The sequence below is a fragment of the Typha angustifolia genome, chromosome 7 (assembly GCF_048772165.1).
Source record: "Typha angustifolia cultivar Huaian chromosome 7, ASM4877216v1, whole genome shotgun sequence".
NCBI classification, from domain to species: domain Eukaryota; kingdom Viridiplantae; phylum Streptophyta; class Magnoliopsida; order Poales; family Typhaceae; genus Typha; species Typha angustifolia.
The window spans coordinates 4,217,934-4,238,808 of record NC_133245.1 but is presented as its reverse complement, the minus strand read 5'-3'; the positions used below and the strand labels follow the sequence as shown (position 1 = coordinate 4,238,808).

At 38.1% G+C, this 20,875-nt stretch overlaps 3 protein-coding genes across 3 annotated transcripts; 2 read left to right on the top strand and 1 right to left on the bottom strand.

The window, feature by feature from the left end:
- Nucleotides 1–277: 277 nt before the first annotated feature.
- On the bottom strand, nt 278–7,711 carry LOC140762817 (cyclin-T1-3-like). Its single transcript, XM_073100772.1, has 7 exons — nt 7,525–7,711; nt 5,278–5,548; nt 4,930–5,011; nt 3,828–3,962; nt 2,476–2,651; nt 2,244–2,395; nt 278–1,412 (listed from the first exon to the last, which is right to left on the bottom strand). Exons 2-7 carry the CDS (start codon nt 5,511–5,513, stop codon nt 394–396), a joined length of 1,800 nt encoding a protein of 599 aa, XP_072956873.1. The 5' UTR covers nt 5,514–5,548; nt 7,525–7,711; the 3' UTR covers nt 278–393.
- A 3,628-nt stretch (nt 7,712–11,339) lies between these two features.
- LOC140763437 (uncharacterized) lies at nt 11,340–14,767 on the top strand. The gene is made up of 6 exons (XM_073101630.1): nt 11,340–11,405; nt 12,154–12,225; nt 12,316–12,450; nt 13,130–13,199; nt 13,829–13,930; nt 14,020–14,767. Coding segments are annotated over exons 2-6 (504 nt in total). The 5' UTR covers nt 11,340–11,405; nt 12,154–12,223; the 3' UTR covers nt 14,215–14,767.
- An 827-nt stretch (nt 14,768–15,594) lies between these two features.
- LOC140762055 (uncharacterized) lies at nt 15,595–19,978 on the top strand. Its single transcript, XM_073099657.1, has 2 exons — nt 15,595–18,226; nt 19,013–19,978. The coding sequence occupies exons 1-2, from the start codon at nt 15,727–15,729 to the stop codon at nt 19,468–19,470; spliced, it is 2,958 nt and encodes a 985-aa protein (XP_072955758.1). The 5' UTR covers nt 15,595–15,726; the 3' UTR covers nt 19,471–19,978.
- The last annotated feature ends 897 nt before the right edge of the window (nt 19,979–20,875 follow it).

Below are 20,875 nucleotides of genomic sequence, written 5' to 3'. Positions count from 1 at the left end.
CAAAGCAAAATTAGATTGAGTTTGCTAACAATTTTTATCTTTATTATTGGAGAACATGTAAAACATTAGATATTTGAGGAAAGAATCCAAGTATTTCAAAAAAAATATTATCCCTCATAAAACATCTTCCCAGAAAACAAAATCCAGGAAGTTTGTCTTTACAACCTCAAATTATAAGCACGGAGATTTGCATAGCAGAGTTCGATTGCTCAGCAGTACAAAGCTGGTTATAAAGTCTTGAGTCCGAAGTGCAAAACTGTAACGGATGAAGTTGAAACCAAGTTTTGGCAAGAGAACACAAAGCTGTATACACTCAATGACTTGTCTATAAAGATATAAGCCAGTCCGAACATTAAGCACTTTCTATATCTCTCTCAGCATAATAACCTGTCATCAAACCTGATTTTCCTGTCTGAGCCTTTTATGTTCCCTCTCAGCTAATCTTCCCAAAAATAGTGCATCTTCTGGGCCGTCTCGCTGCTTTGATGAAGGTTCATGATAATGTTGGGCACCATACCTGTCCTTGCCACCAAACTGTTCAGCTGGGCTCACTGCCTTTCTCCTGCGACTGGAGTGCTCTGGGGACTGGAATTCTGGACTATCCATTGATAGTTCCCCTTCTTCAGTGTTCTCTATCGCTTTATCAGTTCCAAGGTTTGCATTTTCTATTGCATGGCGGTTCTTTTGGGGTTCCTCATGAATCGCCTTAGACCAGGTCTGCCTCCTCTCCTGCTTAATCCTTTCATCCTCCACAGCCAATTCAACGCCATGTTCCAGCTCTCTCTCAATAAGGTCATCTTCATCTGTAACATCAACTTTTCTAGCAACATCACCTCTGGATTTTCTCCGTTTTTCTAAAGCAGCTTTCACCTTGTCCTTGTCAATCTTCCTAATAGCATCAACCATTGGGGAGTGACCTTTGGGGCCTTCAGTGCAGCCAGAAGTCCACTCTTTAGTATCATTAGCTCCACCAAATGCAGGTGCTGAGGGCTGTTCTTCTAAAGATTCAGACTCAAAAGTGGATCTGTATTCTAGAGATCCTGTGGTGCTCCCTTGTTCATGATGTCCATGATCCTTCATACCAATATCACACTTAGCTTCTCCAAGTTTATTGCTCATCTGGTCATTACCTTCGCTTGGCAAATTTCTGTGTGCCACATTTTGCTTATTGGGGTGTGGTGGCACGTGCAGAGGGTGAGACAATGAGCTTGTCGTGACAGAGAGCTGTGAACTAGAAGGTTTTGTTGCATGAGGATATCCATTTTCTGTAGGAGGGTCTTCAGCAGCACCTGGAGCTTTAGCAGGTGGGCGTTGATTGGCCCCACTTGCAGAGCTCCCTTCAGTTTCATTTCCATGGGATGGAGGTGCCACACGGTTTTGTTCATACAATTCCAACATTTGATTGCTGACCTCTGAAAGCAACACATTCCCAAGTTAACATCATGATCAAGATACAACAGCAATGGTAAATGATGCAAAATACAAATCAACAAATTTTGGAATAAATAACAACCTTAAGAGAATAAAAAGTATAATCCTTTTGTGTGTGCAACAGCAAAATTAAGGGGGTGATTTCTGTTGTTGGTGTCGGTAAGGCTCTTTTTCTCTTGGTGGTTGTATTACAAAAATACAGCAACATTTACACCATAAGATTCTATAGAAAGTTAGAAACGGGACATATTGGACCCAAGAAACAAGTACATCCGAATGGCATCAGTGGATAAAAAGAAGCACCTATTTGCAACTAAAAGAAAACAATCAGAAAACACCAACATAATCCAGCGAATAAAGTCCTGTAGGTTTGTAGTTCTCCCAATTCATTTCATATCTTATACGTGTGTGCCTACATTCCCGCTAACAAACCACACCAGAAATAAACCCACCAACTTAGGTGCATAAGTACATCTTAAACATCCAAACAACAACTTGAGGTCTCTGCATATTTCTCAAGACTTGCATATGAAATATATGATATGGCTCAAGTCTCACAATCAAATACCTAACCTCTTTTATCTTCACATAAAATCCTTGCATGTATTTTGTAACTAGGGAAGTAAAAATAAAACACCTACAAAATGTATGACATCAAAACTTTCCAGATAGCTATACTTGGAAAATTGGGAAATATCCTACAACCTCAATGTTGCAAGCTTAATATCATCTCAAGGCCCATATCTAAATTCAAATTGAAAGGCATAATCGAGCAAGTATATGCGATGGACTTCCACATCCAACACACCAACCTTCCAATTGTCGTGGATTGACATCAAATTCTTGCCACCAAACTCTCTCACCATCAGATGGAAGCTTCACTTTCAGAAATTTTGCAGCCAGGAAGACGGCACCGGCTGCAATATGGTGGGGCTTAAATTGCAGGCAAAGCGAAGTACGTAGCCTGCACACCCCTTTTAATGTGTAATGAATATACATTAAATAGTTAAATTGCAAAGGAGGATAATAATCACTTCAGCATACCCATCATTGACAAAATTCCAAGCAACTTGTGCAAGCGCATTCTGAGCAACCTTAAACTTTTTTATTGCTTCAACCAGAGGTTTATAAGGATGATATACATTTAGGTCGAAACCAAGAGTTGCAAGTACCAACCGTTCACCAAGTAAAATAAGCTCCTTCTGCTGTTCGTATACTTCCTGCATAGAGACAGTAATTACCATTATAACCAACACATAGTAGCCTATTATGCACCAAGTCAAGTTGCAACTTGGAGATTTACTAGAATAGTGTTCACATATAATACATTCCAGAGAATTCATAACCAAAAAGAGGTATCAACATTCAAAGTTGGATTTTTAAGAAAATAAGAAGAGCTACAGTTATATTGTCCATAATGTTCCAACTTTCCTAGACTGTGCATACAAATTTCACCAAATTTATCCCATCACATATTTAAGTTTCTTTCAAAATCTAGGCTCCTTTTTCTTTGGGAACAAGACTCAATCGAGAATAATTATTTCAATATCTTACTACTAAAATGTGACCTTTGTGCTAAGAATAGTTATTCCTATGTTCATTTGTAATCTAAAATAATAGTGTAATAATTATATTTGAAGTGACTTAAAGTGAATATACAATACAAATAAAAAAGTGAAAATTAACTAAAATGCCCTTGTTTTGACATATAAATTTAAACTAAAATATTCTTATTTATTATAAGTACACATTACATACTTCTAAGTATGTAATGAAATATATTAGTTGGAGAAAGGAAATAGGTGGGAAAATTACGCGCAAATAGGCATGAAAATTTACGTTAGTTTTTGTTTGTGAAATGAGATAAGTGGGTAGTAGGAGAGAGGACGGAGAAATTTTAAACTCACTTGAGTCAAATTAAGGGTAAAACTGTAATTAGGCTTTTGTGTGGTATAATTTGAATAATATTTCTAATTTGGAATAGGGACAATTTGATGTTTATTTTCTAATCTAAAATAGTGCTCCTAATTTATAGGGAAAAAGATAATCCTGAAGTAAACGCTAAAGGTTTAAGTGCCAAAAAGGAGGGCAACAAACAAAACTTATATCCTCCAAGAGGGACATCTAACTATTAATGGGTGTTTTCACGCACAAGGCTCCTATTTATACGGGGACAGATGAATTCCAATTATGGAGAGGTTGTTTATGCAACTTGCATCCATGCTAGCAGTAGCAAGCCTGACAATCATGCTAAGTAATGTGCTGCAACTAATTAACTCTTGGACGAAGCATAGTCTAGTGGGAGTAACAAAGAAGAAGAACAAAACTGCAAATTGCAGTATTCAGAAACTAAAAGATATACCAACAGATGTTACAAAAACCAACTGATACGTTACCTTCTGTTTGATTCTCTGGGCAGCAGTAGGGTCCTTCTTATGTATAATCTCATACGAAACAAGAATAACATCCTTTAACGGTCGAGGTGTTTCTTCAACCTTTCCAGCTAGAAACATGCAAACAGTAGCAATAGTCTGCAGGAATATCAAAATGGCAAGTTAAGAAACAGCAACTAAAAGGCCAAAAGAAGGTGCAACAACCTTATATTTGGCTTTGTCGTATTATATGTCTGTTAGAACTCGTTATGTAAAATTGAATAGTTATGTTTTTAACTTTTATTTTTCAGTATTGCTTTTCACAAAGCAGACATATTTGAAGGCTAACAGCCAGCGAATATGATATAAGATATGGACATACCAACAGAGATATATATGGACATACATATATATAGTTATATACAATATGGGTTTTCAGAGATAAATGACAGCAACTGGAAGTTCCACTAATAGCACAAAGGGATGATTAGTTTGTGTATATGCCTCTTGGGTGATTGGAATTAGTCCCATATTTGATAATACAAATAGCACTTTCTTAGTTAGATCTAACTCGCAAACCTCACATCTATCAAAATTCTAGAAAACCAGAAATCTACTACTAATGTCAATTCTTGATGTAGGCATTACGAAAATTTTCCGCCTGTAACAGTAAATCCACTCCATTTAAGTATCAAAAGTTATCTCTCTTTTCTGCTCTCAAGTTGTTGCACATAAGGCTCCTACAGACCAGCCATTGCAGTACTGAAGAGGACAAGATATGGACAGAGGTATACGCGCCCCCATCCCATTACTGAAGAGGCCATCACATGAAGGTTTTCTCGAGTAGATTGGATAAATGGTAATCAGAAAGTAAAATAACTGATGTAAAATATATTTCTTATATTTAAAATTTAGATTGATTTTCCTTTTGAGGTTCTCCATGAAGGTTTTCTCTCTTTAAATATATCATTTTCATGAAACACAGACTTTCATATACAGATACAAGGACCAACAGGTCAGATTTCATGTATAGTATATTGAAGCCTTCTAATTTAATACTGTGAAAAGCAAAGAGAGAGAACATTTGCATCAAGAAGGCAGCAACATATAATAGTATCGAACTTACCCGTCTATCATTTTTTATGTGGGACTGGCGAAGGAAAAAACGATGACAAAATACAATAGCAGTAGCAATAGTCACTTGAGGCCTGCATCAAAAGAACCTGTATGTTATCTCCATTGTGAATAGCAGTATCTATGTATAAAAACAAAACCAAACAACATTTTATGCAATTCTATTTTGAATTTCAGACTTTAAAACCAGAGGGCTTCTGAACATATGCTTCATAAATTTCAGAGAAAAGGAATCAACTAGGTAACCAACTTCATATAAAATACACACATAAATCTCGGAAGAAGCTAAACAGCTAACGACAGCAGCAACTGCAAAAGTAAAAGAATACAGAAAACTTACACTTTAAGTTTCATGCCCAAATCTTGCAAATATGTGCAGTAAGACTTGCGAAGGTATGTCTCTTTCTTCAAATCGATGCCGTCTCTCCTAGATGGAGAATTTTCTTCAATTTCCTTTCGACTAAGATACCAAGAAGGACCAGGACAACTTCTGTCATGGCTGTCATGTGAAAACTTGTGTAAACTACTTTCTGCCGTCCCATGGTGCGACGGGCCCCCAGGTAGTATACTTGCCATGCAGATCTTGTCCTCCAAATATATCTAATCAAAATCTTTTCAGAAAAAACAAAAGCAAATCGACTGTGTCAATATGATAGCAAATGCAGCAGCAAGTTCCTGAAGGTGTATACACAGTCAATAGTAAAATTGTGCAGATAAAAACTGCAGCTACTTTAGTTTAAAGCAAGCAATAGTGCTATAATTTATCAAAGTACAGTTAATTGTCCCGCAATTATTGAAAATTCATATTTCTATATATAATGCCCAAAGTAGAAGAAGGGCAAGAACTTGTCTGCTAAATGATATAGCAATGCGATTCTAGTTCCAAAACAGCCATATACACGGATTACAAAAGGGGTGTCCCATCCATGAGTCCCAACAAGCATGGCCTGAGGTGGGATGAATGTAGCCTTATATTTCTGCTCGGAAAAAAATTCTCTGTGATGCAAATTCCAAAGCTGAGGTTCACAGCATCAACCCTTAATATGAAATTCACAAAATTTGAAAATGACTGGAAGCTATACGCCTAAGAGAGAATGAACCAGGTGACAGTGCAAGCAAGGGGAAGCAGCACAAATTATAGAAAATCAGCATAACAAAGGTCTAACAACTAGCAGGTTTATGGGCGAGTTTCAGAAGCAGATTTCATATGTAGATGCAGAATATTACTTCTAAGCTTTCATGAGACAACCACTAGTTAATAGTTACTAAAGGATTGGAACCCAAACCACACATCACTAGAGCAACCAAATATCCAACCAAGCCTAATACATCTATAGTTTACATGGAGCATGACAGCATGATTGATTATAAGATAATCAACTGACACATTAATTGTCCAGGTCAAAAAACTTAAATCTGACTTGATCTACAGAAAAATCGGAGACCAAGTGGAACTAAAAATAAGAAGGCTTTTAAAAGAAGCAGCATTTTTATGATCATCTTTCGACCTCATACTAACCTTCCAGAAATTACTTTCTAGAGGCAAAATAGGGAGTTGCCAGTGGGAGTATAAGACTAGCCTGCAGGTAAAATAATAAGCCTTCTTTGCAGTCGAGAGCCATGCAATCGAGAAGCAACCCCCTCAAGAAAATCTTCTAGGCATGAGAATAGTCTAGATGAGGAAGAGATAAATAGCTTTTTTGAATTTAGAGGTATATTTACTAAGGTCATATTAACTAAAAAAATGCATATGAAGTTTATCCTCACAGTTGAGATCATGATCTTCTTTCATAAATGATCATAAATGCTGCCAGACTTGATGAATAGAATTTCTGTCCAGCAATAGCTTATTCCTGATTGATTTGTATGGCATGCGAATAAATTTAGGAAGAACAAGAGAGGAAATTCCTATTTGCCCTTTTACAAGCACCAAAGTGAACAATTTTCTCGGTTAAACTGATAAAAGATACGAAGGTTAAGGAATTGAAGGTCCTACTAGATCCCAGTGAAGTAAAAAAGAACTGATTGTTTTCCCCATCAGTGAGATCATGGTGATTGCTCATAAGTTATCACCAATGCTACCAGACCTGTCGAATATAGTTTCTTTTGCTTGTTCCCAATTATCTCTATATGTCACGCAAACAACTTCACAAACAATGAAAAGAGAATTATCAACAGGCCCTTGCGTTAGCACCAAAATAAATAATATCTTTTAGGCAGAAACCAATGCAGAAGTAATCGAAGGTCTTCAGATGCCGGTGGATTAGGAAAAAGAGAAGCAACGTTGGTGCTCCCGACAGTTAAGATCATAGTAATTTGCTCATTAATAACAACAAATGCTGCCATAATTGTAAAATAGAGTTCCTTTTCAACATTTCTGGTGAAGAACAAACTCTCAAAGAATCTCAACAACAGGAAAATCTTTCACATGCACTTGAACTAGCACCATTACAAGCGATTATTTCGAAAAGAACATATGCAAAATATAAAAAAAATCAAATATCTCTTGATGCGGGCGACATATAAAAAGCAGCGACTGATCTAGCGCGACGCTAAAACTAGGAAAGAAGGAGAAAAACAAACTTACCTCGTTTCGAATGAGAACAGAACCCTAATCTCGGGCGAGCGCCTTCGGATCGAAACCTTCTCGACGAAATAGAATTTCTACTGACGACCGGATCGAAGAGCGAGCGCTGAAACGAAACCAGAAACCCTAGCGAAAGTGATTACTGCTCGGTAAAAATGTGAGCTAAAGCCCAAATAGGCCTCGCCACCTCTCTCCGAATGGTGCGGGGACTCCTATATCCTCATCTCACGACCAATGAGTAGCACTCGCGCCCCACGTGCTTTGAGGTAATCGGTTGCGGATACAGTAGGATGGTCCGATAAGAAAAAGTTCATCGTGTGCAGTGTCGGATTACATCTAGGGGGTGAAACGGGTCGGATTAACTCCGATCCGACCCTCTATCCGATCCAATCCGAATCAGATTCTGATAGAAAATTTCTATCCGATTCAGATACGGATTCGGATAGAAAATTCCTATCCGATTCAGATACGGATTCGGATACGAGTTTTTAAAAAAAATTCGGATACGGATTCAGATACGGGTCGAATATATTTTCGGATTCGAATACGGATATTGGATATCCATTTACCCCCATATTATTTTGAATAATTTACCGTTTTTAATTTACTTATTAGTTTTTAATTTACTTATTTAAATAGTAAATATTAATATTATTACTAATAACATATTATATATTATTTATAGAGATTAATTTTTCTAATTTTATATATTTGACATACAAAAAATTTATTTGTCATAAAACTCTTTATAATTTTATGTTAATTATATCTAAATAAATTTATATTTTTTTAATTCAATTAATATCCGTTTAAGATTCAATCCTTTATCTGAAAATTATCTGTATCCGTTTAGTTAGTACCGTATCCGAACTAAAAATATGGATCCGAATATGGGTTGAACACTATCCAATTCGTATCCGATCGATTTTCACCCCTAATTACATCATATGGCTCTATTGATATAATCATTTGATGTACATAATTCATGACCGGCAAAACTCTTGTTCTCTATGCAGTATATCGAAATAAATTTTTTAAATTATTTAGATAAATAAGAGAGTTTTAAAACTATTTAAAAACATAATAAGAGGTTATATGAAAAGTACATTTTGATAGTTAGAACTCTTTTATGGGAGTGTTTTGCTTTAATTATTAAATTGCCACCACATATAAAAAATCTAAACATCTTTGAGGTTACATAAATAATTAAATATCACTCAGTATATATTTTTTCTTTTTTGTTTAATACTTTTGTCAGATGGCCAAAATTACTAGCTCTGCCACAATGACCATAAGAGGGGGGTGATTTGTAACTTAAACTTTTTTTTCTCTTTTCTTTTGAAGTAGTTTTATAAAAAGAAAATGATATATAATGTTCAGGAAAACTTCTTGCTCTGCCACAATTTCAGTTCTAATAGTTCTGTTGCTCTTATTGCACTTCAAATTTCAAGCCTTCCTCTAGAGTCAAGACCTGGAAATGTTGTTCTTGAAAAGTATACATGAGATAAGTGCTTACTAAGTTACTATTCATGAGATAGAAGGAACATCTTTGGCATCTGGGCATTGCAATCTTTATTTGGGCCCCTTGTAAATGGTCTTAGGAGGAAAGAAATGCTCTGGCGGCAATGGAGAAGGTCCTTGAATTGCAATGCTGGTAAAAAAAACTCCCTTCTAGTCTTTCCCTGTTCTATCATCTGTTGTTGTTTGCTATGCTGGTGGATAACTTAGTATGCTTTAGTAACTGAATGCCAAAGTGCCTTTTTGATACGTTTTGGCGTGATTTTAATCCGATTGATGCTGCCATTGGGACAATAGGTGGTGGTGAATACTGTTGTGCTGACACTGTGGCTGCCATTATCCTGGGCATGGGGATTAGTAATGCATGATGTTTTTTGGAATTTATTTTAGCACTTGTATAACTAGCAATGCCACGAGCATTATGGATGATCAGATGAGTTGATTCTATATCTTTGGCTACTCCTCTAGGTCATTAACATGGAAGGGGATATGATGCTAATTTAGATGCTCAAAGTGCCAAACCATGAGAGAAGACATGTTATTTTGTTTGACGTTTCTTGCTACATGAGGCATTTTTTTTATTATTTTTTTAATATTTGTTCATTCTTGCCTTCAAATCTTTGAGAAGCTTATACCTTGAATATACTTGAGGACATCAGTAGAAGACACCTCTCTATCTGGTGGCAGCGATCCCTTAGAAAACTAGGCTCCGGTCATTTGTGGAATAAAATCAATTCTAGAAAAAATATTTTAATTTTTCGTACTAGAAAAAAGAAAGTTAATACTAATATAAACTATTTTTTGTTTAGTTGAATACTAGTATAAATAGTAACAATTATATTAGATGTGATATATTAAAGTAATACATAATAGTAAATTTGTATTAAGAATTAGTGACATTTTTAAATTGAAAACATCCTTGATTGAATATAAAGTAGTAGTAATTAAGTGTTATCTAATCTATGTATAAAATAATATTTTATTATTATTAAATTAATTTTTAAAAATTGTATGATATAAAAGGAGAGAAAATAAATTAGTATATCAAAAAAATTTAATTTTTATTTAATTACTATCTTAGAATAAGGAGGCTTATTTTAGAATAAGACTTTCTATATTACAAGCGAATAAGAGCCTAAGTATAGGGCTGTCAGGCTTGACGAGCAGCTCGGGCTCGGCTCGGGTGAAGCTCGAGTCCGGCTCGGCTCGATCAGAGCTGAGCCGAGCCCGAGCCATTATAATAGGCTCGAAATTAATATCGAGCCGAGCCTGAGCTGGAGCCGACTCGCTCAGGCTCGGCTCGATAGGCTCGATAGCCTGAGTCCCTATAACTAAGGACACGTGGCATAAGGAAATATTGCCACGTGTCCTTCACTAACTCATTCTCACCCGTAACATACCTCAACATTCATCATCCTCACTTACCCCACCCTCACCTACCCACCCTCATTAATTACTTCACATTTCCCTTCACATCACCTTCCCCATCATCAATTCCCCCACCCTCACCTTCACTCTCACCTTCATCCACCCGATCACCTTCATTCTTCCCTTCCCGTCGGTCTCCATCGGCAACGACGGCAAACCACCACCACGGCGCCACACCTTCCTCCGTCGTCGGCCTCCTCCTCCGTCGTCGGCCTCCTCCATTCGTCTCCGACTCCTTCGACAAGCCGCCGCCCACGTCGCCACCGCCCACGTCGCAACCGCCCACGTCGCCACCGCCTTATCCTCTAATCGAGCTCGAGCTTTGCTCGGGCTCGGCTCGAGCTCGGTTAGGCTCAGCTCGAGCTTGGCTCGGGTTGAGCTGAGCCGAGCCTGAGCAACATTGTGAGGCTCGAAACTAATTTCGAGCCAAGCCTGAGCTAGAGCCGGCTCGCTCAGGCTCAGGCTCAGCTCGTTTACACCCCTACCTAAGTAACTTCTTCTTTTTTTCCTTGCTTGTTGGAGATAATTGCAGTTTACACATGCTGGCTGTTCGCCAGAACCAACAACCAAAGGCTCTTTTCCTTTGATTGAAATTTAATGCCCAACATTTGATTTCGCCCTCTCAACTGGCCCAACACTTTTATCCGTAGAGCATATTCTTTAGTGAGGAGTATTCTCTTAAAATATTCCTTTTCCTAACTGCTACCGAGTAGAAGATCATCCTCCTCTACTGTTTCTAGGATTTCTTAGTTTCTTGCACCATATGCAATTATCTTAGTTCAACATTATCTGGGGCAGGCATTGCTTTATATTTAGTTCTTCCAACTTTAGGTTCTCATCCATGATCCATCCAAGGTATAAGCTTCAGGTTTTCTCCGAGCATTTTGTCAACAGATACAGTTCAGTTTATCGTGTCAATTTGACGACATTTTTGGGTAATCATATCATTTTTTTTTCTTTTTAAAATTTAATTTATTGTTATTTTGTAGGTTTTTTTAAAGAATTAATATAATTATTTTCTTCTATCTTTGTTTTATCCGGATATCGGACTATATAATGTATAGGGCAGTAAATGAAAACTTTAGGGTGTTTGCAATCAGAACCCATATTTATGCAAGCAAAAATTCAATTATATATAGGTGTCAAATGAACCATGATGCATTATTATTGAAAGGATTGCTCAATTATATGTGGGGGTGCTAAATGAAAATTTTAGAAAATTTGCATGGAGAACCCTGTATTTATTAATACTACTGAAATTTTTTTAACCCCGTGTATATAAATATTACTGTAAATAAATTATGGAAATTTGCATTTACAATCCCGTATTTATACAATATCTTTAAAATAAGAATTCAATTATATGTAGGGTGTTAAAGAAAAATTAAGAAAATTTGCATTACAACCCACTATTTATGTAATATTATTAAAATGATAATTCAATTATATGTAGGGTGTAAAATGAAAATTAAGGAAATTTGCATTTGCAACCTCGTATTTATGCTATATTGTAAGATGAGAATTAATTATATTAGAGGGTGTAAAATGATAATTAAGTAATTTTGCATTTACAACCCCATGTTTATGCAATATTATGATAAGTAAATTCAATTATATTAGGGTGTTAAATTAAAAATTACTAAATTTTGCATTTGCAACCCCGTATTTTTTTCAATATTACAGGAAGGATAATTCACTTGGAACGGTTGCTCAAGAATCACGGCTGCATTGCTTGCAGCGTCCAACGCACATAATGTAAGAAGAGATTCCTAGATCCCGATGCTTCATTTAGTTCTCTCATTTTTTCTTTTCTTTTCTCTTTTGATTCTTGTGGTGTATCAACAGGCTGGCTATATATATAGCTATCTATATTGATGGTCTCAAAAGAGTGCCTTCTAAGTCACTCGATCCCATGTCCCAGTACGCAATTGACACAATGACACCTCTTAATGCCTACAGAGACCATAAACTGCTGAGCAAGTAAACGTTCTTTTTTTTTTAAACTGAATCAAAAGATCGATCTCTTTGGCATATCCATGTTATTTGCATACTTTCCAAGTTGGCAGATAAACGAACTACTTTGGGGATATCACAAGCAAAATTCCTTCGCATTTGAAGAACTTTTAGTTGTACAATAAATGTTTGCTTCCTTTGGTTAGGATATAGGCCATTCTACATCAAGATACGTGGCGTGGGATATGGTTTTCAAATGCCTAGGTCCTCGTGTTCTGTGAGAAATTCCTGTGTATTAATGTGGTCCACAGTGTGTCCATGTTAGGTGCCTAGGTGGTGGTCACCAGATAATAGAAGTAATGACATTGGAGGTTTTTGGTATCTCAATCATTTTATGTTCATAGCCTTGGAGTTAAACAACTCAGGTAATAATGGTTTACAATCTCCTTCTTCTTCTTCTTCTTCTTCTTCTTCTTCTTCTTCTTCTTCTTCTTCTATAACAAAATAGGATATAACAACTTATGGTGATTGGTGTAATATGTTTTGGTACTTGGGGGTGTATTCTGTGTCCTCGTGCCATGGAGCTGCACATAATTTTGCTGGCTAACTTTCATTATTGCATCATCACAGCATACCTTTTCTGCACTCAGAATCAAATCTCTTTTTAACTGCTTGGCTCTTCTGACTGTATTTTTCTAATGCACAGCAGGCTTGTTTCCTTCTACAATTTGGTGCATGCCATTTTCTTGGAGTGTCTGGTCCTTTCTCAGCAGCAGGTATGGCATGCAACAGCTATTATCGCTTCTGCTCTTGTTGAAACCCTATTATTGCCAGGTGCAACAGCATGATTGTTGCATGCCTCCTTGCCCTTAAAACTGCTTACGATTTGAATCAGGAATGTGTCTGGCAGCTCACATAGGACATGCAAATGTACCCCGTTTTGGAAAATTAGCAGCATCATGCATGTCTTTGTTGTGATGGGACTATCATATGTTTGTGATAAGATATAGGTAAGTGACTATTGAGAAGGATTTGTTTCCTGGTGGGATGTTCATCAGAGAACCCTAGATCCTTCTACTACTATATTATTTTTTTAATTATTAAATTGTTCAAATATTAAATATGGGTTAGATAAAACATATATCTTCGAATTAGTGCTCTGAAATAATGTCGTTGAAACATTTGCTCTAAATCTTTGTATTTATGAGTTGTTCGCACCGCCGAGCTATCAATTGAGACGAGCTAAGGTATTAAACTAAGCAATCAAATCATCGGATAGTTTTTATCTACAGTAATTATTTAGAGTTAGAATCGATTTTATAACTTTTCTAGTTAAAAAATAGGAGTACCTACCAAGAGTTAGTTGGTGAATGATGGTCCTTGCTAAAACCTATTTTTGTTCTAGATATATGATCTACTTTACCTTTACGATGCTTCAAGCAATCAAAAAATAAAAGAAAAAGGTGATGGATGGAGAAGAGAGAAAGAGAAAGAGAAAGAGACAGAGGTACACTCTCCACTAGTTGGGAATCTATGACTCAATTTGATAATATTTCTTACAAATGGCCCTTATCAAAACCACGTAGCTGTTAAAAGATGGTGGCAATTACAAGGACGATACTTTCCCTGTCGGTGGTTACGGAGTCTGGACCAGTGGTCACTGGGAGCGGCGTCCATCTGGTGGTTAATGGGTTTGGCATCCCAAGTCCAGTGTACGAGAAGAATCGGACCGTTGGACACATCATCTCAACCTGTTTGGCATCCTCAAATTTATCTATGAAATTCAATTAATTTTAAAACTCTCAGTTTCTTCAAATTTATTTCAAATCTCAAAACTATTCCTCGTTTAGTTAAATCAACTAGATTATACCATTTTCATCTAAATTTCATAAGAGTGTAGAGATAGGAGGACAGTTTTGCATGAGGTAGCCCGCATTAGAGGCAATATTTAGGTCCAATCATTCTCTTCATGTGATATCAGGCATAATCGTGGGGATTAGGACATAAAAGTCCCGTTGTTTAAAGGTGAGAGGTTACTATATCAAACTCAATCATATTTATCTTTCTAACATTGCATTCTTAAAGCTAAGCATTCGGTGACGGAGACCGTCTTGGTCCCCACCTCCCCCAAACTCCCGGCTGCCCGATGAACTATTAAGCCAGTAGTTGAGGTGTTAAAAAACAAACCTGTACCATAAACTAGAAGCTTCTGCTTGCCAATAATGCATGCGCATATCACGCAATAATTTAATAGTAGAGTTAATCCCCGTAACTAGGAGTACGAAGAAGAAGAAGAAGAAGAAAAATGGAATCATGAGTGTAAATCCAAAAATGTATGCCTTTAAGTATGTTAATAACTAAAGCAGAGAAGAGAATATTATACATCTACTAATTCTTTTGAAACTTCACTGTGCATTCAAAACTTACACAACTACCTTCCTATGTAATCTATATAGCATGAAGATTTTTTCAAGGTTTCTTCTCATAAAATGTTTAACCTTTTAGCATTTTTTAAATATAAAATATTAAATAGTTTAATGTTTTATAAAATAAATATTTTGATATTTTTATCTTGAGGTAAAAGACTATAATAATGCCTCAGATTTATTTTTTATGAAATTTAAAGTTTAGTATATTTGGATAAATAAAATATAAAAAACAGTTAGTTTGGTCAAAAATTAAGTCTAAAAAAAAGAAAGAGTTAAATATATTTTTAATGTACTTATGTTCAAAATTAATTTATATTTAAAATATTTTATTATATTTCCTAGACAAGATAAGTCGTTGAGATATTATCGCTAATTAATTAATTAATTAAATTTGATAGAAAAATTAATATTTATATTTTGATAATAAATATTAAAACTAAAATTTAAAATATAGAGGAGTAAAATAATTTTAAACATTAATACAAGAAGATAAAATATATATTTAATCCCTGAAAAATCACCTTACTTAATTCACAAACACAGCCTTACTTAAATATAATGAGTGAGAACTTTGAATCTGTAAAAGTTCGTTAGTGCGAGAAAAGAAAGATCGTTTACTTTACTAGTTCCCAAAAGTAGTAGTACCGCCACTGCAAAAAGAGCGCCAAAACCCAAAAGCGCTATTATACATATCAAATAATTATCATATAAAGAATAAAATATCATACCCTTATCTCCCTTGTCAAACCAGAACGAGAGAAAGAGGACACTCTCACCCTCTCTCTCTCTCTCTCTCTCTCTCTCTCTCTCTCTCTCTCTCTCTCTCACTCTCACTCTCTCTTTCTCTCTCTCGCGTCACGGTGGAGAGATTAAAATGCGGTTCCTCCTCTTCCTGCCTCTTCTCTTCCACCTCTCCGTCGCCGCCACATCGCCGGAATCTGCCGCCCTCCTCGCCGCCAAATCCAGCATCTCCGACCCCTCCTCCTCCCTCAGCTCCTGGAACTCCTCCTCCACCTCCCACTGCACCACCTACCTCCACCTCTCCTGCCTCCGTGGCTTTGTCGTCTCCCTCGACCTCTCTAACCTCAACCTTTCCGGCTCCATCCCCTCCTCCCTCTCCCTTCTCCCCCGTCTACGTTACCTCAACCTTTCCAACAACGCCTTCAATGGCTCCTTCCCCTCTTCCCTCTTCGATCTCAAGAACCTTCGGGTTCTCGATCTCTACAACAACAACCTCACCGGACCTCTCCCCGCCGGACTCGCCGGAATCCCCAATCTAGTCCATCTTCACCTCGGCGGCAACTTCTTCTCCGGCCAGATCCCGCCGGAGTACGGCAGATGGAGGCACTTGGAGTACCTCGCCATATCAGGCAACGAGCTCGGTGGTCCGATACCATCCGATATTGGTAACCTCACCGCCCTCCGCGAGCTCTATATTGGATACTTCAACAATTTCTCCGGCGGGCTTCCGCCTGAGATCGGGAAGCTAGCGAACCTCGTCCGGCTCGATGCCGCCGATTGTGGACTCTCCGGCGAGATACCGACGGATATCGGAAGGTTAGAGAACCTCGACTCGCTATTTTTACAAGTGAACGGCTTCTTTGGCGAGATCCCGCCGGAGATCGGCGAGCTCCGGAGCCTCAAGTCTCTTGATCTCTCCAACAACGCGCTCTCCGGCAAAATCCCGGCGAGCTTCTCTAAGCTCAAGAACCTAACTCTCCTCAATCTCTTCCGGAACAAGCTCTACGGTAACATACCTGAGTTTGTTGGAGATCTCCCGGAGTTGGAAGTGCTCCAGCTATGGGAGAACAACTTTACCGGAAGCATTCCAAGAGGCCTCGGCAAGAATGGCCGGCTCCAGATTCTTGATCTCTCGTCGAATAAGATCACCGGCGAGATCCCACCGGACTTGTGCACCGGAAACAAGCTCCAAACCCTAATTGCACTCGCAAATTTTCTCTTCGGATCGATTCCGAACTCGCTCGGTCAATGCCAGTCTCTGAATCGAATCCGTCTCGGCGATAACTACCTCAATGGTTCCATTCCCACTGGATTACTGAACTTGCCGAAGCTACTGCAGGTAGAGCTACAAGATAACCTCCTCACCGGCAAATTCCCAGAGTCCTTAGGATCGCCGAGCCTTGGCCAAATAATTTTGTCCAATAATAGGCTCAGCGGAGCTCTTCCGAGCTCGATCGGGAATTTTTCCGGCGTCCAGAAGCTTTTGCTTGACGATAACCTTTTCTCCGGTGAGATCCCGATGGAGATTGGTAAATTGCAGCAGTTGTCTAAGATTGATTTCAGCGGAAATAACTTCTCCGGTTTCATCACGCCAGAGATCAGCAAGTGCAAGTTGTTGAGCTACGTCGATCTCAGCCGGAACAATTTGTCTGGCGAGATCTCCTCGGAGATCACTAAACTGCGGATCTTGAACTACCTCAATCTGTCGCGAAACCATCTCGAGGGACAAATCCCGCTGTCATTCGCAACAATGCAGAGCTTGACGGCCGTCGACTTCTCCTATAACAACCTCTCTGGCCTAGTCCCGGGCACCGGCCAATTTAGCTACTTCAACGCCACATCATTCATCGGCAACCCTGGCCTCTGCGGACCCTACCTTGGGCGGTGCCGGCCTGATATATCCAACAGTGGCGGCCACCAAGCTCATGGCCGTGGCTCCCTCTCAAATAACTTTAAGCTTTTGCTAGTAATTGGCCTTCTCCTCTGTTCCATTGCTTTTGCAATTGCAGCCATCCTTAAAGCTCGATCTTTGAAGAAGGCCAGTGAAGCCCGGGCATGGAAGTTCACCGCTTTCCAGCGTCTGGACTTCACTTCCGACGATGTATTGAATTGCTTGAAGGAAGAAGACGTCATTGGCAAAGGGGGAGCTGGAATTGTATACAAAGGCCTCATGCCCAATGGTGAGCAGGTGGCGGTCAAGCGACTTCCAGTGATGAGCAGGGGCTCGTCACACGACCATGGCTTCTCTGCAGAGATACAGACTCTTGGAAGAATCAGGCACCGCCACATTGTGAGGTTGCTAGGTTTTTGCTCCAACCATGAGACTAATCTTCTTGTTTATGAGTACATGCCTAATGGTAGTCTTGGAGAGGTCCTTCATGGGAAGAAAGGAGGGCATTTGCAATGGGAGATTAGGTATAAAATTGCGGTGGATGCGGCAAAGGGACTCTGTTATCTCCACCATGATTGCTCACCTTTGATCCTCCACCGTGATGTGAAATCGAACAACATACTCTTGGACTCAAATTTTGAAGCCCATGTTGCGGATTTTGGGTTGGCCAAGTTCTTGCAGGACTCGGGCACTTCTGAATGCATGTCTGCCATTGCTGGCTCTTATGGGTACATTGCTCCAGGTAACCTTTCGATTCTTTGGAATATCTCAAACTTAAAGATACAGATTTCACTCGTGGATAGTCAAATATTGAAATGGTCACACTATTTTAGTTTCTATGAATTGATCATTTCTTCTCCATTCTTAGTTATTTGTTCTCTACATTGTTTGTGAACCTTTACCCGCACTTAAAGTCTTAGGTCTAAATATTAGCAATACAAATTACTAGTTTGTTATCTTCTGTACTCTACACAGTCTACATCATAAATCTGTCTTTCTTTGAGTCTTATTTTGTCTTTTTGATCTGTTAGAACCTCCCTGTTGGTGGTCTTATAGAAGCTTAATCATAACCTAGGTTTTATACAACCATGGAAAGAAAATGATTTTCACGCCCTACTTAAATCGCTCCCCTGATGAAGGATATTTGTCTATTTAGAGGTTCCATCTCGAGTCTGATGGGATGTTTTACTTTCAATCCAATCTTTCTAACCATTGTATATTAGTTTTTAAAGTAGGCATTGAAAATGACAATGAAGCTGTACAACGTAATAACCATAAGAAGAAAATCATGCTGCGAAGTGTAATTGCCCCTAGATTCTATATGTTTATGACAGTGGTTAAATTGTAGTTGAAAGTTAAGCAGGAACATTTCATATCTCCCTCTGTCTCTGATTTTTCACACTAGTTTAAATTTTTTTTTATAAAAGAAGTTATGTATATTATCTTAGTTCATGAGATGTTTAGGATGATTTCAGTTGCTTCCTGGTTCTTCTTTGTGATCTATTTTGACTCTTATCTGGGGCTTCAGAATATGCATACACCTTAAAGGTGGACGAGAAGAGCGACGTTTACAGCTTCGGCGTCGTGCTTCTTGAGCTTGTCAGTGGACGGAAGCCCGTCGGTGAATTCGGGGATGGTGTTGACATTGTCCAATGGGTAAGAAAGATGACGGATTCAAACAAGGAAGAAGTGACGAAAATCTTGGATCCAAGGCTATCGACTGTTCCCCTACATGAAGTGATGCATGTTTTCTATGTTGCTATGCTCTGCGTTCAGGAGCAGAGCGCCGAGCGCCCTACCATGAGAGAAGTTGTTCAAATCCTCACCGAGCCCTCGAATCGAACTCCTAAGCAAGTAGGTAACTCAAACATTGTTGCATCTGGATCACTGCCACCAATAGTTATTTCCACTGAGACACCCTTAAGGAAAAGCGAAGTGCAGCAACAACCAGCCCCACAATCTCCATCGAGTGCTTTTAGGACATAGACTTTGGTTAAATGAGTTATATGTGTGAATATGAATTTGTGGGGCTTTGTTTGACCTTTTCTTTGCTCTCTCTTCAAGCGATCACCTTAACATCTGAAGTCATTGCAGTAATCAAACTTTCATCAAGACATGTCTCAAGATGTTCCATTTCTGTGGGCTATTAAAAAGAAAAAAAAAAGGCAGGGGAGGATCTCACAAGAGCCAGCTTTGTTGTGCTGAAAACTTTGTGGCTTATAGTTGCTTAATTAATTAAGATGAATAAGCTGAAGTACAGAGAGCAACGAAGAGTAGAGCAGGCGTAGTTTCCTATTCTCCTACTTTTGAGTGTGAAAAATTTCATCTTTTGATGTCCTTATTTCTCTGTTGTGGAGTCAAACTCATTCACTGCTGTGGCCACTGTATCATAATATGTCAGTACTTCTACCAGCTTTCAATTGATCTGGAAACATCCATGTGATAATGTTACAAATAGTCGAATACTAATTCAACTTCTTTTATTTAGTGCTTATGATATTTAGGTGGATATACCACATGATCCAAATGACCGAATCCCAGTCCTAGTCATCACGAAAAAGGAAATGAAGATAGTATACAGTAATAGAGGTCCTTTCTCGAGGACTAATGATAGAAGGATAAGGATGTGAACGGCCCCAATTTTAATTGGATCAATTGTACCAAACAGTAGCTGTATGTTTTGATTCTCTCGACTATTTAATATCTTTTATTTATTTTTATCAAAATTAATAAAATAATTAAATAATTATGTTTTTCCTAAATATAACAGTAAAATAATTCCTAAAAGATTAAAATTGCTATATGACCTATCACCCGATATTCTTTTTAACAAGAGATATTATAAATAATTAATAGAAAAAATATTCAAAAAGTTTTACATAGTTAATAGATTCAACGTGTCATGAAAAAAATAAATAAGAAGGTCCATATTAAAAATGGGCTCCCTGTGTATCTATCCCCTTTAGTTTAATAGAGCAACCAATTGTATTTTTAATCATGGCCAGTGCTGAATCATATCAGAAATCAAACACTTCTGCAGGAGCTACTGCCTACTAGTATCATCATCTCGTAAGAAGCATCCTACTTATTATTATTTTTTCTTTTGTCCTGTGTAATTAGTATCTCAAGAATTGTGATCTCTAAACTCATCTGGCCCCCAACTGGCTCCCTTCAGGAAGCCAACTTGTTGCTCACTGCCTCGGAAATCAATGGCTGTTAAAAAATTTAATCGTGCCTAGGAAGCAGAGATTAAAACAATGTTAATAGTTTAACGTTGCCACACGCCTACGCAGAGACCACCACCAACCATGTGGAGCTGACCCTCTCTTCTAAAAGATTCAAATGTCTTCTGCCTCCTTCCTACGTGCATCCAGGGGAGTGGATTCTTTGC